Below are 26918 nucleotides of genomic sequence, written 5' to 3'. Positions count from 1 at the left end.
TTGCTTTGGGCCAGCTGCCACTATAGACAATGGGGCCTGAGAGAAAATGGGGCTTCCTTGAATTGTGCACCACTTCCACTGAGTGGGTTAAACACAACAAGGCTACTCTGAGCCCTTTTTTCCCCCAGGAGAGGAGGGTCCGGTTCTGTGGTGGAGCTGCTGTTCCACCCGTGTGAAATAGAGTTTTTCGTCAAATTAGCCTGCTAGCGACACTGGGTGTGCTAGCTATGTTGGCAACTGAATCAAACACACGTGCGCTCACAAGTACACCGGTTACGTTCTAAATGGTATGTCGTTAACACCTGTGGGAGTGTTGACTGGTATGTCCTGTATGCCAGTATGAACCAAACAGGACTAATCATGGCAAAAATCTTTATTAGGTTGTAAGAGCGTGAGGAGAAAATATCATTAAAGTGCTTTTCACTGAGCAAGAAACAAAGGAAAGCAAATGGCAAATTATTGAGAAGACAATATCATAATACAAAAAAAAGACAGCAGGTCACTAGACACCACAGTAGAAAGAAAAGTACTTTCTCATTTCGTTGGTCCTCAAGAGTCGTCGTAATTTGAAGACGTTCTGTCGATCGCATAGATATGACATCACCTGCCTTCACATTTCAGTGATGTTTTCCATAAAAGTGTCACTTGTGAAAACCTGCATTCCCCATGGGTTCTCCAGGACTGTGTTGGAGAGAATCAGTCAGCCACTTGGCATAGTCAGTTACTTATCCGCCTGTAAAACAATGAAGAGCTGCTTGTAGCAGAAAAGAAACACTGCACACAAAGCATCATTTCTTGTAAGGTTATTGCTACTATACTGCTGCTTCGAGTTGTATGTCTATAAATCAGTCGTACATTCTAGAGAGAAAGCAACAGGCCGAATGATATGAGAACAACCCAAGGTAGTTATTTTGGTAGTACAGTCGTGAATCCAAAACTGATTTACACTCGGATGAATAAGTGACTGTAAAAATAAAAATAAAAAAGTGTGCTGAAACAAGACTTCAAAAAAAATGTATCTCAATAAAACTAGAGTAGTTTCATTGAGATACAGTAGAACAAAACAGTTGCATGTCAAGTGAGAAACAGACAATATTGAGGTTATTCCCAACTGTTATTCAGATGATCGGTTGCAGTCTTGAGTGGAAATAAGCAGAGTGAAAACTAAAATTAGCTGAGTTCAGGACTGGGGTTTGGTTATCATCAGGAGTTGATCTGAGCAAGAATCAGTTGCAGACTGAACCACGTTGTTTGAGGTCAAGGGAAATGACCATTGTTCGCATTCTAGACCAGACTTGAATAATTTTGTCATCAGGTTGAGCTGCTCTGGGCCATAGTTTTCTCTAGGTCATGGTCTTCTTCTTGCACTCGACAGAGCAGAAGAGCATGCCCTGTATGGCCATGAAGCGCTCTCCAATGAGACACTTAGCACAGCAGGAGCACTGGAAGCACTGGGGCTCAGCGTGCCAGTAGAACTCCCCGTAGGAGACGCGCTGGGCCTCAGGCTCCACTGGGTTCTGACAGGCTGTACATACCTGTAGAGTGAGGAGATGATGTGTTTAAATCACACACGCATATTCAACGTAGACAAGAGTATGTAGCAGAGAGTTGCATCTCATGTATACAATATACATTGTACACATTTAATACAGGGTATCATATCACACACACACACAATAGCCACAGCACTGCACAACGCCCTATCCCACCTGGAGAAGAGGAATACCTATTTGAGAATCCTGTTCATCGACAACAGCTCGACTTTCAACACCATGGTGAGCCCAAGCTTATTACTAAGTTCAAGGCCCTAGGACTGAACCCCTCCCTGTGCAACTTGGTCCTAGACCCAGAGGGTAGGTGACAACACCTTCACCATGCTGATCCTCAACACAGGGGCCCACAGAGGTGTGCACTTAGCCCCTTCCTGTACTCTGTTTACCCATGACTGTGTGGCTACGCACCAACTCCATCATCAAGTTTGCCTGATCACCAACAACGGTGAGACAGCCTACAGATAGGAGTGGTGCCGGGGAAATAACCGCTCTCAAAGTCAACAAAACAAAGGAGCTGAAATGGGACAACAGGAGACAGCAGAGAGCACAAGCCCATCCACATCGATGGTGCTGCAGTGGAGGGGGTCAAACGCTTCAAGTTCCTTGGTGTTCACATCACCAAGGACCTGAAATAGTCCCACCACACCGACTCCCAAGGTGAAGAAGGGACAGCAGCGCCTCTTCAACATCAGGAGGCTGAAGAAATTCAGCATATCCCCCCAAGACCTTCAAACTTTTACAGATGCACCATTGATAGCATTCTGCTCGGACTGCATCCCCGCCCGGTAAGGCAACTGTACCACCCGCAACTGCATGGCTCTCCAGAGTGTGGCGCGGTCAGCCCAACGCATCACCGGGGGCACACTTCATAGGAAGGCCAAGAAGATGATCAAGGACCACCGAGCCATGGCCTGTTCCCCCTGCTACCATCTAGCAGACAGATATAGTACAGGAGTAACAAAGCTGAGACAGAGACTGAAAAACAGCTTCTATTTCCAGGCTTTCAGACTGTTGGTCAGCCATCACGAGCTGGCCAACGGCTGGTACTCTGCCCAGCACCTTAGACACTGTCCCTAGCCAGCTACCGCCAGGCAGCTTAGAGACGGCTGCCGCATGTATATAGAGACATTGTAAACTGTTAAAGTGACCAGTATTCTGACTATTTACCCTCTTTATATGCACATACTGTATTCTAGGCATGGCTCATCCTATGCAGTATAACTACTGCTGTACACCTTATCTATTCATATACTGTCAATACATATACAGTTGAATTTGGAAGTTTACATACACCTTAGCCAAATACATTTAAACTCAGTTTTTTACAATTCCTGACATTTAATCCAAGTAAACATTCCCTGTCATAGGTCAGTTAGGATCACCACTTTGTTTAAAGACTGTGAAATGTCAGAATAATAGAGAATGATCTATTTCAGCTTTTATTTCTTTCATCACATTCCCAGTGGGTCAAGTAGTATTTGGTAGCACTGCCTTTAAATCGTTTAACTTAACTTACCCAAAATGTTTGACCCATTCCTTTTGACAGAGCTGGTGTAAATAAGTCAGGTTTGCAGGCCTCCTTGCTGGCACACACATTTTCATTGCTGCCCACACATTTTCTATAGGATTGAGGTCAGGGCTTTGTGATGGCCACTCCAATACCCTGACTTTGTTGTCCTTAATCAATTTTGCCACAACTTTGGAAGTATGCTTGGGGTCATTGTCCATTTGGAAGACCCATTTGCGACCAAGCTTTAACTTCCTGACTGATGTCTTGAGATGTTTCAATATATCCAGATAATTTTCCTCCCTCATGATGCCATCCATTTTGTGAAGTGCACCAGGCCCTCTTGCAGCAAAGAACCCCCACAACATTATGCTGCCACCCCCATCCATCACGGTTGGGATGGTGTTCTTTGGCTTGCATGCATCCCCCTGTTTCCTCCAAACACATCGATGGTCTTTATGGCCATTTTTGTTTCATCAGACCAGAGAACATTTCTCCAAAAAGTACAATCTTTGTCCCAATTTGCAGTTGCAAACCATAGTCTGGCTTTTTTATGGTGGTTTTGGAGCAGTGGCTTCTTCCTTGCTGTCGATATAGGACTTGTTTTACTGTGAATAGAGATACCTTTGCACACGTTTCCTCCAGCATCTTCACATAGTCCTTTGCTGTTGTTCTGGGATTGACTTGCTCGTCTCCTTCATGAGCGGTATGACAGCTGCATGGTCCCATGGTGTTGATACTTGCGTACTATTGTTTGTACAAGTGAACATGGTACCTTCAAGCATTTGGAACTTGCTGCCAAGGATCAACCAGACTTGTGGAGGTCTACAATATTGGCTGATTTCTTTTGATTTTCCCATGATATCAAACAAAAAGGTACTGAGTTTGAAGGTAGGCCTTGAAATATATCCACAGGTACATCTCCAATTGACTCAACTGATGTAAATTAGCTTATCAGAAGCTTCTACAGCCATTACATCATTTTCTGGAATTTTCTGAGCTGTTTAAGGGCACAATCAACTTAGTGTATGTAAACTTCTGACCCACTGAAATTGTGATACAGTGAATTATAGGTGAAATAATCTGTCTGTAAACAATTGTTGGAAAAATGAATTGTGTCATGCACAAAGGAGATGTCCTAACCAACTTGCAAAAACTATAGATTGTTAACAAGATTACAACAATTTTTGGAGTGGTTGAAAAACGAGTTTTAATGACTCCAGCCTAAGTGCACTCCTTCCATCGCCTCCAACTGCTCTTAAACGCTAGTAAAACCTAATGCATGCTTTTCAACAATTCGCTGCCTGCACCCGCACGTCCGACTAGCATCACCACTCTGTTCCGACCTAGAATATGTGGACATCTATAAGTACCTAGTTGTCTGGCTAAACTCTCCTTCCAGACTCATATCAAACATCTCCAATCTAGAGTCAGCTTTCTATTCCTCAACAAAGCCTCCTTCACTCACGCCGCCAAACTTACCCTAGTAAAACGGACTATCCTACCGATCCTCGACTTCAGCGATGTCATCTACAAAATAGCTTCCAACACTCTACTCAACAAACTGGATGCAGTTTATCACAGTGCCATCCATTTTGTTACTAAAGCACCTTATACCACCCACCACTGCGACCTGTATGCTCTAGTCGGCTGGCCCTCGCTACATATTCGTTGCCAGACCCACTGGCTCCAGGTCATCTACAAGTCCATGCTAGGTAAAGCTCCGCCTTGTCTCAGTTCACTGGTCACGATGGCAACACCCACCCGTAGCACACGCTCCAGCAGGTGTATCTCACTGATCATCCCTAAAGCCAACACCTCATTTGGCCGCCTTTCCTTCCAGTTCTCTGCTGCCTGTGACTGGAACGAATTGCAAAAATCGCTGAAGTTGGAGACTTTTATCTCCCTCACCAACTTCAAACATCTGCTATCTGAGCAGCTAACCGATCACTGCAGCTGTACATAGTCCATTGGTAAATAGCCCACCCAATTTTACCTACCTCATCCCCATACTGTTTATATTTATTTACTTTTCTGCTCTTTTGCACACCAATATCTCTAACTGTACATGACCATCTGATCATTTATCACTCGTGTTAATCTGCTAAATTGTAATTATTTGCCTACCTCCTCATGCTTTTTGCACACAATGTATATAGACTCTTTTTTCTACTGTGTTATTGACTTGTTAATTGTTTACTCCATGTGTAACTGTGCTGTCTGTTCACACTGCTATGCTTTATCTTGGCCAGGTCGCAGTTGCAAATGAGAACTTGTTCTCAACTAGCCTACCTGGTTAAATAAAGCTGAAATAAAAAAATAAAAATGTAAACATCCAATTTCAACTGTATATCCGCCTGTAACACACACACACACAGCAAAAAAAGAAAAGGTCCCTTTTTCAGGACCCTGTCTTCCAAAGATAAATCATAAAAATCCAAATAACTTCACAGATCTTCATTGTAAAGGGTTTAAACACTGTTTCCCATGCTTGTCATGAACAAACAACTGTGGAACGGTTGTTAAGACACTAACAGCTTTGGTCTGGGATGGTGTGTCACAGCATCTTCGGACTGAGCTTGTTGTCATTGCAGGCAATCTCAACACTGTGCGTTACAGGGGAGACATCCTCCTCCCTCATGTGGTACCCTTCCTGCAGGCTCATCCTGACATAACCCTCCAGCATGATAATGCCACGAGCCATACTGCTCGTTCTGTGCATGATTTCCTGCAAGACAGGCATGTAAGTGTTCTGCCATGGCCAGCGAAGAGCCCGGATCTCAATCCCATTAAGCACGTCTGGGACCTGCTGGATCGGAAGGTGAGGGCAGGGGCCATTCCCCCCAGAAATGTCCGGGAACTTGCAGGTGCCTTGGTGGAAGAGTGTGGTAACATCTCACAGCAAGAACTGACAAATCTGGTGCAGTCCATGAGGAAGAGATACACTGCAGTACTTAATGCAGCTGGTGGCCACACCAGATACTGACTGTTACTTTTGATTTTGACCCCCCTTTGTTCAGGGGCACATTATTCCATTATTCCATTTCTGTTGGTCACATGCCTGTGGAAGTTGTTCAGTTTATGTCTCAGTTGTTGAATCTTGTTATGTTCATACAAATATTTACACATGTTAAGTTTGCTGAAAATAAATGCAGTTGACTGTGAGGACGTTTCTTTTTTTGCTCAGACAGACAGACAACCAGTCAACATTTTCCTTTTGGACACACCTACTCATTCAAAGGTTTTTCTTTATTCTTACTATTTTCCACATTGTAGAATAATAGTGAAGACATCAAAACTATGAAATTACACATATTTTTGTTAGACGCAGAGTAGGTGAATGGATGATCTGCATGTGTGGTTCTCACCATGAAGCATGGAGGATAAGGTGTGATGGTTTGGGGGTGCTTTGCTGGTGATACTGTCAGTTATTTATTTAGAATTCAAGACACACTTAACCAGCATGGCTACCACAGCATTCTGCAGCGATACGCCATCCCATCTGGTTTGCAGTTAGTGGGACTATCATTTGTTTTTCAACAGGACAATGACCCAAAACACACCTCCAGGCTGTGTAAGGGCTATTTGACCAAGAAAAAGAGTGATGGATTGCTACATCAGATGACCTGGCCTCCACAATCACCCGACCTCAACCCAATTGAGATGGTTTGGGACGAGTTGGACCGCACAGTGAAGGACAAGCAGCCAACAAGTGCTCAGCATTTGTTGGAACTCCTTCAAGACTGTTGGAAAAGCATTCCTCATGAAGCTGGTTGAGGGAATGCCAAGAGTGTGCAAAGCTGTCATCAAGGCAAAGGGTGGCTACTTTGAAGAATCTCAAATATAAAATATATTTTGATTTGGTTAACACTTGGTTATGACATGATTCCATATGTGCTATATCATAGTTTTGATGTCTTCTACAATGCAGAAAATAGTAAAAATAAAGAAAAACCCAGGAATAAGTAGGTGTGTCCAAACTTTTGACTGGTACTGTATATATTTCACATATCCTGAGTATAGCAACCATTAGGAACACCTTCCAGGCTTATCTCAAGGATTAAAAATCCTTCTTTAACCTTATCCCCTCCCATTCATCTGCACTGATTGAAGTGTATTTAACAATTTACACCAATAAGGGATCATAACCCTCACCCTGATTCACCTGGTTAGTCTATGTCATGGAAAGAGCATGTCTTCTTAATGTTTTGTATACTCTGTGTATATATTTATACTCTGGATTCTGACATTGCTCGTTCTGATATTTTTCTCCTCTTTGGATTATGTGTGTATTGCTAGATATTACTACACTGTTGGGGCTAGAAACATAAGGTCTTCGCTGCATCTGCGATATTGTCTGCAAATCTGTGTGCATGATCAATAAACTTTCATTTGATTTGACTTGACACACTCTCCCTCTCTGTCCTTACTACTGCGTGGCTCTTCATGTAGCAGGGCTTGCAGACCGGCTTGTTGTTCTCCATAACATAGGTCTCTCCAGCCAGAACACAGTCACAGTCGAAGCAGCAGAAGTGTTTCAGGTGCCAGTTCTGGTCCTCGGCCTGTGTGTACTCATTACTGAAGATCAGCTGTAGAGACACACACATCATGATACAGTTAATTCAACACATCGAAGAGCAATAAAGAAAACCAGAGTAATAGATTAGGGGAGAGCAAAGCAGATTGAGACATTTCTTTACATTCAGCATCACTCCGTGAATGGAAATATAGTATTCTTTCAAACAAATATATCTACATATATTTCAGGATGTTGTGTATCCCTGGAAATAAATCAGAATTCATGTAAACATTAAAAGTTTTGAAAACATAGCTTTTCCAAAAAATTGGGTATGGGTTAGCTTAAGCCGCCTGCACATCTGTACGGAATTAAATATTACCACTGCCTTTTTAAAACCATGTCAATCTTTATTTCCCAAACACAATTCAACAGAATTAAAACGGTTTGTCTTTTAATCATTTGAAGTATCTTTTATCACAGGCTTAACCCCTAACAAATACTTTTCACTTTAAAAAAAAAACCCACTTAAAATAGACCAGGCCCTGTTTTTACATCATATCCCAGCGATAATGCCTTGCATTACACCTGTGAAGAAAACACTTCAATTTGCTCAACATGGTATTGGCTCAACATACCCCATGGCCATTGGCCCAACTTACCCAAAGGTAAACGTTTTGACTATATTAGCCCATACAGCTACAAGGATGCACATTCACACTAGGTTTAGAACCACATACTGAAGTTTATAGAGACGCTAATTGATGTATAATACAATCTTAAAATGATCTACATTGGTTTAGATACAAGGATCATGCAACCTCAAACAATACATTCATTTGACTTGGTGAAAATTTGTTTTCATGTTTTTTTTTTACCTAACTTGCTTACCATTTGTCCATGTGGTTTCTAACTTCACAGACTCCATCAAACGATGACCTCTTCCTAAATATGTGGTCAAATTATGCATTTTGTGTATGGTTTCCTAGAAACAAGGGTGGCTCAACTTACCACTTTGGTTCAATTACCCCACTCTTCCCTACAGTACATCTATTTTTGTTAGCGTTGCAATTTTTTCCTCTACACACCTGAATCTACATAAAGTGTGTGAATAACAATCTCACTCTCCTGTTGACCCCTCTTCCTTTAACACCCCCATCTTCCCCATCCCTCCTCGCCTTGTCACACCTTCCCCCTTCTCACCGTCTCCGCAGTGACATCCGAGTGCAGCTGTCCCTTCGTCCCTCACCCCTCTTCTCCCTGCGCCCCCCCCACCTCTCTCCTCCCTGCCTCCCCATCAAATCCCTCACCTCGTCACAGCCTCCACAGCGGGGCTTCTCGCTGTCCCCGTAGTGGCGTCCGCAGTAGAGCTGTCCCTTCTTCCAGAAGTAGATCATGTCCACCAGGAGCTCTGAGCAGGTGCAGCACACGAAGCAGGCCGGGTGCCACAGCTTGTCGTAGCCAGCACGCTCTGCGTACACCGCAGGCTCGCCCTGACGCATGGGCAGTTGGCACTGGTGGCACGACTGGAGGACGGGCAGGCGGGGGGGTAAGAGGAACAGAGGGGAGGAAGGAGAGAAGGAAGGAGGAAGGAAGGAGGAGATAAAAAAGGAGGAAGGAGGGGAGGTGACTTTCATTAGCAATGCCCTCACAAAAACAATGGCTCTGTAGCATAGACCCATCCTATTATTTCATGCCATTATACACTTAAATCATAGTCATTGGTATCATTATGCCGTTTAAGACACTGCCTGACAACGCCCATAAATCAAAATGTTCATTCAGTTTGAATAACTAATTGCATATGGGGAGAGACGGGTAAAGACAAAAACAGGGGTTTGCATGAGCCAAATCTCTGGTAGATGGAAAAATGGTACATTTAAACCACGATAAACAAATCACCATGCAAAAGTGTACAAAACTTTCCGGTACAAAGTGATTGATATTTTTACTCCTGGCTCCATCTTGTGGCCTGTTGAATTTACATTCTATATCTAAAATACCAGATACGATTCTCTGCTGGGAATTAAGCCTGTCGCCTTCTTCCCAGTAGAAACGGTTAGCGTATATATATTATGACGGGATTCTTCCATGAAGTGTTTATTGTGATTCAATGGGAGACGACTATTTTTCATGCACATTTTTTCACTTGAGAAATACTTCACCAAACATAGATATAAAATTGCGTAACTAAGACCTCCTTGGCAGAAATGTAAAAAATAATGACAGATTTCTTGATTGATCTTAGATTCATTTGGACTATTTTGTGGAAGTGCATACCGGCTCTTTGATTTAGTCCACTCTATGTACACTCCCTCATTCCACCATCATAGATTTAAAAGCATTGGATGGGGGGAAAACAATCGTAGAAATTACCCCTCATTTATCAAATGGCTCGGGGGAGGGCTGGGAGGTCTGGCCAAAATATCATATGACCATAGTGTTTACATTTTTGACGGTATGACAGTATTTGACTTTTTGAATTATAAAAGTTCTAAAAGCTTTATGTAGTTCATTTCCCTAAGGTGACTACACAGAGTACCAGTCAAAAGTTGACACACCTACTCATTCAAGAGGTCCTCTTTATTTTTTTTACATTGTAGAATAAGTGTAGACATCAAAACTATGAAATAACACATATGGAATCACGTCATAACCAAAAAAAGTGTTTGACAAATAAAAACAAACATGTAACATTTTAGATTATTTAAATAAGCCACCCTTTGCCTTGATGACAACTTTGCACACTCTTGGCATTCTCTCAACCAGCTTCACCTGGAATCCGCATTGACTGACCTTCATGTCTTAAAGTAAGGATGGACTGTCATTTCTCTTTGCTTATTTGAGCTGTTCTTGCCATAATATGGACTTGGTCTTTTAGCAAATAGGGTTATCTTCTGTATACCACCCTTACCTTGTCACAACACATCTCAAACACATGAAGAAAGAAATTCCACAAATTAACTTTTAAGAAGAGAAGGCATACCTGTTAAGTGAAATGCATTTCAGGTGACTACCTCATGAAGCTGGTTGAGAGAATGCCAAGAGTGTGCAAAGCTGTCATTAAGGCAAAGGGTGGCTACTTTGAAGAATTTGATTTGTTTAACACTTTTCTGGTTACAACATTTTAGATTTATTTATCCGTTATTTTACCAGGTAAGTTGACTGAGAACACGTCCTCATTTGCAGCAACAACCTGGGGAATAGTTACAGGGGAGAGGAGGGGGATTAATGAGCCAATTGTAAAATGTGTTATTTCATAGTTTTGATGACTTGAAAAAAAATACAAAAAAAACATACAAGTTTAGAGACACCTACTCATTCGTCTGGTACTGTACATTAATAATGATTTACTAACAACATGCTGATTTAGGACTACCCATATGGAAATGTTATATATTGCAATATATACTACAAAAGTATGCGGAGACCTGCTTGTCGGACGTCTCATTCCCAAAAATGGAGTTGGTCCCTTTTGTTGATCTAACAGCCTACAGTCTTCTGGGAAGGCTTTCCACTAAATGTTGGAACACTGCTGCGAGGACTTGCTACCAATCAGCCACAAGAGTATTAGAGAGGTCAGGCAAGGATGTTGGACGATTAGGCCTGGCTCGCAGTCAGCGTTCCAATTCATCCCAAAGGAGTTTGATGGGGTTGAGGTCAGTGCTCTGTGCAGGCCAGTCAAGTTCTTCCACACTGATTTCGACAACAAATGTTGTATGGACCTCGCTTTGTGCACAGGGCCATTGTTATGCTGAAACATGAAAGGGCCTTCCCAAATCTAGAATGCCATTGTATGCTGCAGCGTTAAGATTTCCCTCCACTGGAACTAAGGGGCATAGCCCGAACCATGAAAAACAACCCCAGACAATTATTCCTCCTCCACCAAACTTTACAGTTGGCAATATGCATTCGTGCAGGTAGCGTTCTCTTGGCATCTGTCAAACCCAGAATTGACTGCCCCATCGTGAAGCGTGATTCATCGCTCCAGAGAACGCGTTTCCGCTGCTCCAAAGTCCAATGGCGGCAGGCTTTACACCACTCCAGCTGAAGCTTGGCATTGTGATCTTAGACTTGCGTACGGTTGCTTGGCCACGGAAACCCATTTCATGAAGCTCCCGACGAGCAGTTCTTGTGCTGACATTGCTTCCAGAGGCAGTTAGGAACTCAGTAGTGAGTGGTGCATCCAAGGTCAGACCATTTTTACTCACTTCAGCACTCGGCGATCCCATTCTGTGAGCTTGTGGCCTACTACTTTGCAGCTGAGCCGTTGTTGCTCTTAGATGTTTCCACTTCTTTTTGGTTCTTGCCCTAGCACTACACAGCTGATTCAAATAATCAAAGCTCAATGATGAGTTAGTTATTTGAATCAGCTGTGTAGTGCTAACTCATCATCAAGCTTTGACTATTTGAATCAGCTGTGTAGTGCTTTGACAAAAAGTTTGGGGAAACCCGGATCTAAACCACACAAAATTGCCATTGTAGTGGAACTGTTGGCCTAGTTGCATGGCTGCCCTCCAGACGTTTTTAGGACTGTAACGTTTGAGCCAAAACATGAATCTGCAAAACATGAATAATTCAGTCAAATGTTGTAAAAGACTAAGACGTATTGTAACATAATATATCCTCTGTATTTAAAAGTCATACTAGCTAATGCATTGACTTGTATTTAAAAATATACCTTCTTAGTATTTATCTTAATCTCATGTACTATGTTTCAATAAAAATGCCTTTAAATAGCTACATGAACCTTAAACCAGTAGTCATCTCAATACTGAGCCAGCTAACAGTAGCCGCTAAGCTAATGTCGTATAGGCTTGACAGGATAGCGTTAGTGTATAGAGTTAAAACAAAAAAAATACAACTCTGTAATATATAACACTTGGATGGGGAAATGTCAGGGCCTAGACCATACAAACGAGTAGAAATCAAACTACAGTATTACCTCAGAGGAGCTAAAGCTAAAATCAATAAATTCAAAACAGAATATTATCTGCTGCTATTCTATGGGCTCGCAACCACAAACAGTCATCTCTATGTCAAGATCGCTAACAGTTTTCCCTCAATCAATTTACAGATTTAAACTTTACAATTTCAACATAAAGGTAACTCTCACTCAGATAACCATTTTGACTAACATTTTCAGTAGACAATGTGCTTGTGTACACTACATACCTGTTTAAGAGAACAAATTTAAAAAAAAAAGAGTAGGAGAAACAGTAAAAGTTGTCACAGGCGTCTTCTTCAAGTGTTGTCGAGGGGAGCGGAGACGCAAACTGCTATGCTCCCTCACCCCCTGCTGGTGGCAACAGGCAAAACAATTCCCAATGGAAATCCTTGGGAGGACTCAGCCCCAAAAAATAGTGGATTACAACAATATACAGTCATTGATTACAACAATACCTAAACCACGTGTTATGAACACAATGTCATTCCATAACCTTATGGGCAGCCACAACTATAGTGAATGAAAATAAACATTCATTCTTATAGGTTTGTGCGTTTTCAAAACTTGTACATCAGAAACTATAAACCTACAATAGCCTACACCGTCTCAAACTAATCTCAAAATGAGATGGCAACATTTACAGTAGATACAAAGATACGACATATTAGTCACAAGGTTGCATAACACTACAGTCATTCACAATTCTCTCTCACACTTACGTATTGTCCACAGGGCCCAGCCAGGTGAGATCCAGCTGCTCCCGGAGTGCCCATTGACCCAGCGGTAGTGGTGGCAGCAGTGCCCATGTCTTCTGGTGCACCCTTTCCAGCCCCAGGGTAACCCCCAGCCCCCATCCCAGGCTGAACTGGTCCTGCTGGCCCAAGTGCACCCCCAGCCCCGGGTCTAGTCCGGAGACCAGGACCTGCAGGCCCAAAGGCTCCCCCAGCTGTTGCCATCCCTGGGTGTTCTGCCATGCCTGGTGCTCCCATGCCTGGTGCTCCCATGCCTGGTGCTCCCATGCCTGGTGCTCCCATGCCTGGTGCTCCCATGCCTGGTGCTCTCTCCTGACCCAGACCCATCATCTCCTCGGGCAGCTTAATGTCTCCCACTCCCAGGGCCTCGTCCTTGTACTTGCGGACAAACTGCTGCATCTGTTTCACCTCTGCGGGGGTAAGCTCGTGGCACTTGGCCGGGTCCTGGTCATGCTCCGGTAGCTGCACTGCCATCTGTTGCCGGCGGTAGGCTGCACCCTCCGTGCCCGCTATGGGACGCCTCTCTGGGGGCAGGAGCTCAATGTAGCGGACAGCCTGATGAGGGCAAAGTGGAGAGGAGAGAGAGGATATCAGGACTTTGTAAAGGAGAAGGGAGGAGAAGAGAGAGGGAGGGGAAGACAGGAGAAGAGAGGGAGAGAGACAGGAGAAGAGACAATGAGAGGAGTGGCAGAAAGGACATAAAGGAGGAAGGAAGAGTCATAGGCACAAATAGAGAGAGAGTGAAAACAAAAATGATAGAGATACAGAGAAAGAGGCAGAAAGGAACAGACTAAAATTAAACCGTGTTAATGAGCTGATGTAGTTAAGGGAGAATTGGGGAGAGGCAGCAAGCTATTAGAGGACAACTTACAACCTCTCCCTAAAGAACACTTATTTGCTTGTTGAGGGATACAAAGAGATCATGAGCACTGGTGGCACAGAACTTCAAGTCAGTGACCTCTAGTGGACAATATCTTCCATTACAACACACCAATGCCTTGTTTAGTGAACTGAACCAGACCAACTACAGACCCATAAGTCTATTGCGACCTCAAGATTTTAATCATATTTCATTGTACAGCACATTATGATGACTTTTCTTCTGGAATGAATAGCATCATGCCAAGGGAACAGCACCAGATTCTTTTAGATTCAGACCTGTGTTCAATACTCTTGGGATTCCTAGGTATTTTAAATCCTATGATACAGTAGTTATACCCTTACCATATACTGTTTGACCCCTGGTGGTGCCCACTCGTAGGTGACAGACTTCACAGCATCCTTCCTGACTGGCACGACATTGACTGACACAGCATTAGGTCTGATTGCCCCTGGTTTGGACATGGTAGCGGGCCCAGCACTGGCCCCATAACCGGCACCATTCCTAGCACCAGACCCAGGTACGGCCCCCGCCCCAACCCCACCCTCAGCACCATAGCCAGCATTGGCTGGCACAGTGTGGGGACTGTATGGTACAGAGGTGGTTGACATGGGGCTGGGGGAGATGGAGAAGGTGACCTGGTTGCCCTTGTATGTGGGGGCGCCGTCTGTCTTGAGCTTGGCGACGAGACCCGTGTACTTGGTGTCCTCAAACAGCTTGCCAACCTTCCTGTCATCCTCAGAGTTCATCTGAACATCGTGGTCCATCAGGCCACACTTACAGTTCCGGCAGATTTTTCTGTGGAGGGGAAAGTCAATAAGGAAAGGGAATGGGTTAGGTTAGAATAGATTCTTGGTTGTGCCTAAGCACTCTCAAATGTATAGGTTTCCTTTATGATCATCAGACCAGGAAAAACAGTAGGCCCTTTAGGAGCGTTTTCCAAACTCGGTCCTCGGGACAATGACAATCCCTCCCAAAAGCTTTGAAGATCATAGACAAATTCAGCTCCATCTCAAGTTATAAAATAAATCTGACCAAATCTGCCCTACTGCTTCTCAAGACCCTGATAGAGGACTCCATCTCTAATTATGGAATCCCAATCGTTTCCCATTTTATAAATATTGGAATAGATATCCTTCCTGAGACAAAACTATTGCCAGAAACTTTAACAGAATGCTCAAATCAATTCAACACAACCTCAGTAGATGGGACTAATATCCCAGTTGCTTTATCTGACAGAATATTTGTCGTCAAAAGGAATATTGCCACGGCTGAATTTCTGCTTCCTTTGTCTCCCCCTTCTGGCTACAGGGAAATAATCCATAGTGCGGTTTCAAAAAGTATATGGCAAGGTAACGTGAGACCGGATAAAATTAACAAACTTGCAAAGGGAAAGACATAGGACTCTCCGTACCAAACTTTAAATTATATGACCAGGCACTAGCATTTCATCCCATCGTTTAGACATGATACCATTAAACAATACTCAGCCCCCTGGCTGAGTAGAGAGAGAAATATGGTGTCTCCCATTTCCCTGGAAGAGGTGGTCTTCACTGATGTATCCCTTAAACAACGAAAATTAAACTTTGGTCCTATTATTGCTCACACTATTTCTATTTGGCATAAAATTGAAAAACAATGTAAATGGGAATAAAAATGGCATGCCCATATTCCATAATAACACATTTCGATCTGGAGGGCTGGCTGCCTTTTAGATAGAGACATGTTGGCAGGGTGGGAGGCCCACTTCTTTTTTTTCTAACTTAGATTTTTGGTTGAGTTGGAGACGTTAATAATTAGTATGTTTGATTCACTTGAAGATTATATTTGAAATCAACCAAAGTTTGTATTCTCAATTTTTTGTTGAACCCTGGGTGGATTTGAAACAATAGCTGTTGATGACATCGCAAATGCTATGTAGACCTAAATATCATCATTGATGATATATGACTTATAAAGTATGGTCACATTTCATTTGCTGTGTTAAACATATAATTTGGAATGACTTCAATAGCAACTGTAAATCTATTTACTTATTAAGAAATATCTCAATCATTCTCATGATAGCACATTGGTAGGTAGTCAGTGACAAATATCAAAGCTAAGCTGGGCTTGGTTAAAACCCTGGATGGGAGACCAAATGAATAGCTGTAGATAGTTGAACTTTCCAGTAGGAGGTGCTAGCCAGCCTATGCATTTTTTATGATAGTAGATATAATGTTGAAGATCTGACTTTGTTTCAAACGGGTTATAATGATGACATAATCCTGTGTTGAAATCTAACCCTCAAAACAACTGTTTTTGCAAATTCTATGTATTTTTCACGTAGATTTCACGTCACAATACGTTGATAAATTAAATTGAAACAATGTTGATTCAACCAGTTTGTGCCCAGTGGTCTGTGTGGCGGTTAGGTATTGCCATAGCGACCAGCCACTGCAGTAGGCATGAGGGCACCTGTTGTGATGTCTTCAGGAAAGCTAGCCGGGTGTGGATAATTGTCTGGGTAAACGGGAAACAAGAATGCTGGCTTAATTGGCGAGAGGGGACAGTGGGGGACACAACTATTTTAATGAGTCATTGGTCCAGATAATGACTGCATCGTGAGGTTGGAATCAGACAGGAAGTCAAAGGAATGTAGGCCACTTCAGTTCTACAGTAATCCAGACATAAAAGAGAACGGGAAGCTGTACTAAACAACAAGGATCGGTGTTACATGCTTTGGGGGGCCTGTGGCTTTCCCTGTTGTGTAACAAAGAGAAAGTAAGCGTTGTTTTTTGACAAATTGGGTCTGGATCATATTGAATTTAATATATTGAAAAGTTTAAAAAATAATTTTTGCATGTGCACCGAATAGATATTTTTTTTGCATGTGCACCAAAAAACATGCAAAAAATTTTTTTTTTACTTACTTTCCTCCTGTGTTGACCATGCTGGGTCAACAGAATAGAGAGCAGTACAAACCTCCAGAAGTGTAGCTCGAACCCCTCGCATTTGTCCTTGCATTTCAGGCACGCGGCTCCGGCACCAATCTCGTGGCCCAGGGTCATCTGCCAACAGACATAGCACATCAATGAGATTAACATACTTATACTGTATTGGGAAATGATTTCATACAGTAGAACGTTTCAGGCCAGGGTTTGATACACAAAAGTATGTGGACACCCCTTCAAATTAGTGGATTCCGATATTTCAGCCACACCCGTTGTGGACAGATGTATAAAATCGAGCACGCAGCCATGAAATCCCCATAGACAAACATTGGCAGCAGAATGTACATACTGAAGAGTTCAGTGACTTTCAACGTGGCACCGTCATAGGATGCCATCTTCCCAACAAGTAAGTTTACAAAAGTTGCCCTGCTAGAGCTGCCCCAGTCAACTGTAAGTGCTGTTATTGTGGAGTGGAAATGTCTAGGAGCAACAACGGCTCAGCTGCGAAGTGGTAGGCCACACAAGCTCACAGAACGGGACGTTCGAGTGCTAAGATCGTATATCCTCGGTTGCAACACTCACTACAGAGTTCCAAATAACGGTTTATCAGGAGCTTCATGAAATGGGTTCCCATGGCCGATCTGCCTCAAAACAGCCTAAGTTCATCATGCGCAATGCCAAGCGTTGGCTGGAGTGGTGTAAAGTTTGGCACCATTGGACTCTGGAAAAGGGTTCTCTGGAGTGATGAATCACACCATCTTTACAATCTGGCAGTCCGATGGACTAATCTGGGTTGGCGGATGCCAGGACAACGCTACCTGCCCCAATGCATAGTGCCAACTGTAAAGTTTGGTAGAGGAGGAGGAATAATGTGCTGTTTTTCATGGTTCGGTCTAGGCCCCTTTGTTCCAGTGAAGGGAAATCTTAACACTACATCATACAATGACATTCTAGACTATTCTGTGCTTATAATTTTGCGGCAACAGTTTGGGAAGGCACTTCCCTGTTTCAGCATGACAATGCCACTGTGCACAAAGCGAGGTCCATACAGAAATGATTTGTCGAGATCGGTGTGGAAGAACCTTAATGGCCTGCACAGAGCCCTGACCTTAACCCCATTGAACACCTTTGGGATGAAATGGAATGCCGACCGTGAGCCAGACCTACAGTGGTTGCTCCACTAAAAGTTTTGCGATTATGCTGTGGGACGGTAATTTGTGGTTTAGTACAGTACCCTGCGTCACTACTTCATTGCTCCAGCACAGAGCAACACTAAGGGGCATTGCACTAATACTGGCGCTGACTAGGGAAAGGTTCCCGCTGTTCTTAGTGCCAGTCTGCACGTTCAAACTCAAACATTGTAACTAATAATGGCGTGAAAAATGCCCCTTAGGTGTAGTGCTTTAATATTTAATCTCTCACTAAAGGCGTCAAAAGTTATTCTTTAACAAAAATGACATGAAAAGCACACATTTGTAAATCCCAAACTCTAAAAGTAATTGGAAAGGTAGATACACTTTGTGACATTGTGTTTACAATAAAAGAATGTAAACAAGATGTAAATAAGATGCTGTTTTATTTACAGTAGTGATGGACAGCTGGTGGCATTTTGAAAACAGGTTTTCAAACAATTGTAGGACAATCGGCAATATACTTATGGCCTATTGTAAGTTGAAAGTCACTCCTTTCCAGTACTCCCCACCCCGCCCCAAACTTTACCCTTAACACAGTTACCATTCAAAAACGAGCTATTTATCTAAAAAAAAAATATGATATGGCTTCTTTCTATAGTGCTACCATTCCAGAGTTAGGACCATAACCACGAGAGGACTTGAAAATGAGCCAGAGCGGAATGAGCCGAAACTAAAAAGGCATTTTGGTTTCAGTGCATTTTCTTTAAAAAAAAATGTATATAGCCTATCAATGTGTAAGCATACTGTTTAATAAAATCCATACTTAAAAGGTTAAATAAAACAAATACAAATAATTGTGTACTAAAAACACAAATGTATATTTGCAGAGCATACAACCATGCCAACAACCATATGTGGAGATCGGTGGACAAAGGGCTGGACAACAGTCCGCACAGAAAAAAGCATGGTTGGGGGCTCAGGTACCATTCTGATCATCTGATGAATGTGCACATGGATCAGATTCAAACGTTGAAGACCGACATAGAGTCACTGAAGGCAGATCAGCAGAAAGAGAAACATCATCTGAGGGCAGAGATACGGGTGACAGCTGATGCATTGGTCCAGAGCCAGGCGGCATTGGCAGAGAATGACACGTTGAAGAGGGCCAGGCACACCTGTGAGCTCTGGAACGCCACCTCTGACAGGCAGAGTCAACATACCTGGCGGGTTCATCAGGTCGGCGGTTCACCCTGACATTTCCATTCCTCTTCTGACAACAGAACTTGACCAACTGCTCAACAGGCACAGCTAGGGCCATCCGGACCGTTATGTTCTTCTGCTATTCCAAGGATGTGTAACCGAAGCGAGATACCACGAGTGGGCACAGAATACCAACTGAGATGGGTTACCATTAATATTGTGTCTCAGAAGTGTCTGTCCATGACTGATACAACCCGGAAAAAGCCTTAAAAAGACAGAGTTAATGAATACTTGAGGTCACAGAGAAAGTCTGGACATGGCCTGCTCTCCCTTACGTAAGGAATTAGGCACTTTCCCATGTTTACCTGTCAGACTGCACAGTAGCCTAACAAACAAATGCAAATGGCTTATATCTTCAAAATGCTTTGAATGCTTTATTATCCAAATGTAAAAGCATATACTGTACAGTACTGTATTTCTTCATCAGCATCTTTATGCCTTTGTTAATAAAATACTGTTAAAATACTCTTTCAAAATGCAGATGTTTATTTAGTTATGGATCCATAATGAATTACTATGGGAATAAATATCACTGAATTACAGAAATATTGGAACAAAGTTGTCTAATGAAGGTAAACAAATTGTTGCTTACTGGAAAATACTCTTTCAAACACACACGATCACATTGTACAGCGCCATAATGGCTATTAGCTGGACAATATAATTGCCTAAGAGGGTAGGGGGAGAATTCTACCCTCAAATGTATTTCTTAGTTAGTTTGGCTGTATCACAACCGGCCGTGATTGGTTGTAATTTCAGTTTAATCCACCAGAAAAGACTAAACAAATAATAGGACAAAAATTGATATTTTTATAATTATTATGTATCACACCCGACCGTGATTGGGATTCCCATAGGGTGGCTCACAACTGGCCCAGCGTTTCTCTCCCTCTAACAACAGAAATAAATGTTTTGGCCTTTACAATATCTATATTGACCTTTATTCATATTACAAATCGCTCACTTTTGTTTTTTTGAAAACGAAATAACCTCCAAAATATCGTTATATATTATCAAGTTGATGGCACGGTCATATAGCCCGGCACCTACATAAAGCTGAGTGATTCATTTATTCATGGATTTAGATCAAAACAAATAAGTACCAACATTCTTTCTGATAGTATTTAATAAAAAAAATGTTTTTGATATCCTGACCTTGACACCATGTACAGTATTATAATAGCCCATTATGGGCTGTTAGCAGGACAATATACCTTTACCAACACCTCACTGTATTTTGATACTTTGTGGATGGGGCCTCCCGATTGGCAAAACAGTCTAAGACACTGCATCACAGTGCAAAATGCATTGCTACAGATTTAGGTTCGATACCAATGCCAGCCGCCACCAGGAGACCCATATGTAATCATTGGGGAAAAATTAGCTGATATACTGTAGGCCTACCGTAGGTGACATGAGTCTCACTAATGTTGAGTAATGTTCAGTTAAAAGTGGTGTAGATCTTATTTATTTAAAGAGCATTTTAGCAACTTTTCGCGCTGCTCTGAGACAAGCATGGGGACTGGTCTTGATAAATCAATGAGATTTTTATTTTCACAGAATCGTCATTTGGGTATTGTCTAGACTACAATTATACAATTAGGGTGTGGAAATGTTATGCTATTAGTACTGTAGACTACTCCCGACCGTCACGTTGTACCACTCCATATTTCCATTCCATCCTAACGGAAACCCTGAGGGTTTTTCATTTTTCTTGGAATAGAAACATAATATTAATCAAATTAATTAAGCCACTATTGAAGGTTATCAAATGCTTCTCAAAGATTCCCTCTGGTGGTCAAACTAGCACTAACTGGCTTTAATGGTTACAATGGCTGACACTTAAATAACGTGCCATAGAATTCTGCGGCACCATGCAAGCTGTACTGCAGTACGCTGCAACTTTTGAAGGACGAACCACTGTAATCGCCCAACATCAGTGTCTGACCTCACTAATGCTCTTGTGGCTGAAACTAAGAAAGTCCCTGCAGCAATGTTTGAACATCTAGTGGAAAGCCTTCCCAGAAGAGTGGAGGCTGTTATAGCATTAAAGGAGGGACCAACTCCATATTAATGCCCATGAGTTTGGAATGAGATGTTCAACGAGGTGTCCACATACTTTTGGTCATGTAGTGTATTTACTGTAGTTCATATGGTGGAGTCAGTACTTACTTAGGTCTAGTTGTTTTGGAGTGGCCTCTTCAAATACCCTAGTTAGCCAAATCTATAATGTTTTGTTAAGCCGGGTGTACACTACACAATTTTGGCCCCAATTTAGCTGTTCCAGACAGTTTTTGTTTCAGATCAGAGACAAAATCCCCATGTCATTTCCTCAGGGCGTGTGGCCGTCACCAACATTTGTTAAATGTGAGCGGGTCAGAGATGCAATCTACCGATCCCGTCTTTGAGCAGTCCCAGATGTCCCAATATTTTCAAACATGTTTTATTTTATTGGCACAAAATCTGCAATGATCTTGTAGTTTGAGATGTGCAATGAAACTTTGAGAAAGGTGATCAACAGAAGCCAATGAGAGCTCACCAGAGAAGAAGCCTGTGAGATGATGACGTGGTTTCGCATCACCTGGAATGTGTAGACGATCGAGCAGGAGCAATGACTACTACTAGTATGCGTTTGTACTTGCCAAAGTGTCAAATCATTACAACTTTGAATTTCACAAGCAATGTTATTCAACACAAAATGTTGGCTAGATATTTCAACTCTTTATGGCAGGTGTGAATGTCTTCATGAAAACGTCTATGAGGCTGCTTTTTTCTAGCTACGTTAATCTAATCCCATCATTGTTTTCGCGAGACAGCGTGGTGGTATGGAGAATCCTAGTAGCGGGTGACACACCGTCTCTGCCACATTATTTAGTGTGCATACCACTATGTTGGCAAGACAAACAACTACAGGAAAGATGGTTGTTTAATGCGAGAGGCTCAGAGATGTTAGGATTTTGAAAGTCATGTCGTGTACAACCGGCATTACAGTACAGCTTGACATTTGCGTATAAACATGCCTAACAGAGACGTGAGGGAAAACAACATCTTACTAAATTCAAATACAGATTCTGATGTCCCATTAATCCCTAATGATATATTCCAGATTGTATGATTCAAGCCACATATATAGCCTACTTTTCTCAACCATCTGCATGCATTCTCTTCTTCGGATTCCTTTACTTCAGTGCCTATTTTGGTCAAATATAAAAGCAGCTCTAAAAGTTCTGTCTTGCCACCTTTTCGAATCAAACCAGACTCACTATACTAGGTCTAGATCTCAAATGGCACCATACTCCCTATATAGTGTACAACTTTTGACCAGGGCCCACAGGGAATAGAGTGCCATTTGGGATGCACACTGAGGCTAATTCCAGAGTTTGTAGTCACAGCCCATACTGTGGCACTCTTTCCTCCCTCCCATTCGCATCATTCAGTCCTGCCTCACGTCTCAGACGTACTTCAAACACCAGTGTTGTCCGTCTTGCCCTGTCAAGGCTGTCCGCGCCCTTATATGGTCAAGTATTCCACGATGCTGAGAGCCCCTCAGGACTCCAGCACACACTGCTGTTTGGAGAAGCTGTTTTTTTGGCTTAGGAGGAGCACTCAGGGAATGTGCAGCCGGCCTGTACACGGAGGAACGCAAAACTAAAGCCAGACTAGAGCATGACTCAGTAAATAATATTTACGTTAACTATCAACTCATTCTTCTCCACTTACCAACATTAGACGTGTTTCCAACTATATCTGTCTAGGTTTATAACAAATGGGGAGAATAGCCAGAGATGGTTTACAATGTAACGGCTTTGGTCTAGATATTGGTCTGAGCCAGCCATGAGTCTCTCCAAAGTGTCCAGCTCATGGTTTCTTTATTCCACAGAAAATCCAGCTGACGGTTCATCACTTCTGAAAATATAAATATTTGTGAATTGTTTCCTTAAAACACTTGGGAACACCATAGAATCCTTGCCATTTTGGGGTGGGTTGAGTCAGTGGCCATTTGTTTTGCAAACTCCATCTCATGAGCACTTCAGAAATACTGCTGACCAAACAACAGTGCTAAGTGCATGCTCAGTTGAATTAAAGGGTAACTAAATTTTTTCACTGGTGTGGTTTAACACATTTGGTTATTTTTCTATTTGAGACTTTGAGAGCGAAAACCTGTGAATTTATTACTCAGCTGTCAATCTCATTTATCAATTTCAATAGTAGGCCTACTATTAGTCTACTTGCACAGTACAACTTGCAGTACAGCTTGGGCTGATCTGCAGGTGAAAGACCAATTTGAGATGGATCATTTTAGGTCATTCAAAGTGTATGTCACTCTTCTTCCATATACTTTTTCACACAGGGCAACTCTCCTTCGCCGGGGGGGCCATTTGGGAAATGTTGGGCAAGATTTGAGTATGCCCACTTCTCCAGGCACCCAATTGAAGTTAAGGTTATGTTTAAGATTAGGTTTAAAGGTTAAGGTTAGGGACATGCCAAGGAACCTGGATTGCACTAACTGAGGCGCAATCCCTTTGTGCAAGAGCTTGAACCTTGATGACAGCTGACAGACAGGGACTGTCTGGAATCATAAAGCCCCTCTACACTCTCCCCCCCACCAGACTTGACAGCAGAAATGAATCCCCTTGAGTGGAGAAGAGCTCTATGTCTTAAGGACAGTTATCATAGTCGTGTTATTTAAATGATGATGCATGTGAGTGACTCAGTGTGTGGATGATGGTTTCTTTCGTGTAAAAAATATGCTGCATTGTTCTCTGCTGCAGCAGGCAGCTAATGGAGATTGTGGTATCGCTGCTGAGTGAAAGCGAGTGGAAGACAGTAATTGGCATTCCGAGTATTTTCGGTGAACCGGTTTATTTGGCTCCGTTAACTTAAGAGTCGGCTCATTTGGTTCCCAAACTGCTCTTCGTTCAAAATGTTTAAAAATCGACCTATAACCATGATTTTCTTTTATAACAACCTAGAACCAATTTCCAATGTAAAGACAAAAAGTAAGCTACCATTATGTCAGATCATGAAACACGTGTTCAAATAAATGTTTACCTGGTCAAATTATTGGCTCACCTGCAAAAAAATGTATTTTATTTTTAAGCATAGAATGTACGGGCTCTCCCCACTAAGTATTGTTTCAAAAAGCAGTAGTAGCAGTATGCAAATCAGGCAGCCAAATGAACGGCTCTTTCACCGATACAAAAGATCCGTTCAAAAAGAGCCGTTCGTCCGCGAACGACCCATCACTAGTGTGAGACAGGCCGGAGGTGAGTCTGTCCTCCTTCAAACATGAAAATATTGTGAAAAAGGTACTCTACCAACGAAGCGAATAATGTCAATGCATATTAAGACAACCCAGGGTTTGATATTTTTGTATTTCATAACTAAAACAAAAGAAAGATGTGAAAGGTTATATAGCTCATACTAATCTATTTTTTAAAGTATCAAAAGCAGTCTGTTGCTGGCTACACATTGACAGGACTAGACAGGCACCTTCCTTGCTGACTTTACTACCTGGTAGGATACACCTTTTAGGGCGTTGCCATGTCTTATCTGGAACTATACAAGCATGAAGACTTACCTTCTTTATTTCCTTTTCTACCTCCATTTTCAATTCCCCTCCGTATGTTGTTTGAGTCCCGCCGTAACTTGCAAATAAACACCAAAAACTTGGATTGACTTTACGTTGACACAAATCTTTAGAAATAAAACCGAGAGTTGATCGATTTTACTCGCTCATCACTTCTTCAAGCACCGCTGTCCCGTTCATTGCATTGGGAAAGATTCGTATAATCTGGCCCGGGTAGGCGTTTTTGCACCGGGTGAAAATTGATCACGTTCCTTTTGGAACAGGGCTGCAGTTGCAACCTGGTCTCATATCATTTCGTATTATTCTGTACATACCTCCGAATCACCCCATTTAGTATGATATGTTACGTTTGGTATGGTTAAATAAGGCTCATTAGGAAGGTATTCAGACCACTTCTCTTTCCCACATTTTGTTACGTTACAGCCTTATTCAAAAATGTATTAAATAACAATACTCATCAATCTACACACAATACCCTATACTGAGTTACATAAGTATTCAAACCCTTATCTATGAGACTCAGAATTGAGCTCAGGTTCATCCTGTTTCCGTTGATCATGCTTGAGAAGTTTCTACAACTTGATTGGAGTCCAGCTGTGGTAAATTCAATTGATTGGACATGATTCAGGACACACCTGTCAATATAAAGGTCCCACAGTTGACAGTGCATGTCAGAGAAAAAAAAACAAGCCATGAGGTTGAAGGAAGGATTATGTCGATGCACAGATATGGGGAAGGGTACCAAAAAAAATGTCTGCAGAATTGAAGGTCACCAAGAACACAGTGGCCTCCATCATTCTTAAGTGGAATAAGTTTGGAACCACCAAGACTCTTCCTAGAGCTGGCCGCCTGGCCAAACTGAGCAATCGGGGGAGAAGGGCCTTGGTCAGGGAGATGACCAAGAACCCGATGGTCACTCTGACAGCACTTCCTCTGGAGATGGGAGAACATTCCAGAAGGACAACCATCTCTGCAGCACTCCACCTATCAGTCCTTTGTTGTAGAATGGCCAGATGGAAGCCACTCGCCTGCTTGGAGTATGCGAAAAGGCACCTAAAGGACTCTCAGACCATGAGAAACAAGATTCTCTGGTCTGATAAACAAGATTTAACTCTTTGGCCTGAATGCCAAGCGTCACATCTGGAGGAAACCTGGCACCATGTTTTTCAGTGGCATGGATTGAGAGTCAGGATCGAGGGAAAGAAGAACTGCGCAAAGTACCGAGAGATCCTTGATGAAAACCTGTTCCAGAGCGCTTAGGACCCCAGACTGGGGTGAAGGTTCACCTTCCGGCAGAATAATGACCCGACGCACACAGCCAATGCAAGAATTGAATGTCCTTGATTGGCGACGGCAGAGCCCATTCTTGAACTCTATCAAACATCTCTGGAGAGACCTGAAAATAGCTATGCAGTGACGCTCCATATCCAACCTGACAGCGTTTGAGGATCTGCAGAGAAGAATAGAAGAAACTCCCCAAATACAGGTGTGCCAAGCTTTTTGTGTACGACCCAAGAACAATCGAGGCTGTAAATGCTGCCAAAGGTGCTATAACAAAGTACTGAGTAAAGGGTCTGAATACTTATGTAACTGTGATATTTCCATTTGAAGTTTAATACATTTGCAAACATTTCTGAACTTGTTTTTTGCTTTGTCATTATGGGGTATTGTGTGTAGATTGAGGGGGGGGGGGATGATTTAATACATTTTAGAATAAGACTAATGTAACTAAATGTGGAAATTCAATGGGTTTGAGTACTTCCCGACTGCACTGTAAGACCGATGGTTACTTGGCAAAAAAAAGATGGTGGTTTGTCAGGGTGGGTAGCTGGATGGGCATAACGCA

General features: G+C 42.5%; 1 protein-coding gene across 1 annotated transcript; it reads right to left on the bottom strand.

Annotated features, from left to right (window-relative positions):
• Positions 1–358: 358 nt before the first annotated feature.
• LOC135524116 (testin-like) lies at positions 359–25292 on the bottom strand. The gene is made up of 7 exons (XM_064951322.1): positions 25064–25292; positions 17121–17206; positions 14501–14954; positions 13244–13831; positions 8887–9102; positions 7491–7649; positions 359–1535 (listed from the first exon to the last, which is right to left on the bottom strand). The coding sequence occupies exons 1-7, from the start codon at positions 25088–25090 to the stop codon at positions 1344–1346; spliced, it is 1722 nt and encodes a 573-aa protein (XP_064807394.1). The 5' UTR covers positions 25091–25292; the 3' UTR covers positions 359–1343.
• Positions 25293–26918: the final 1626 nt, after the last annotated feature.

This window comes from Oncorhynchus masou, chromosome 31, assembly GCF_036934945.1.
Source record: "Oncorhynchus masou masou isolate Uvic2021 chromosome 31, UVic_Omas_1.1, whole genome shotgun sequence".
Taxonomy (NCBI): Eukaryota; Metazoa; Chordata; class Actinopteri; order Salmoniformes; family Salmonidae; genus Oncorhynchus; species Oncorhynchus masou.
This window is presented reverse-complemented; position numbering and strand designations above follow the sequence as displayed.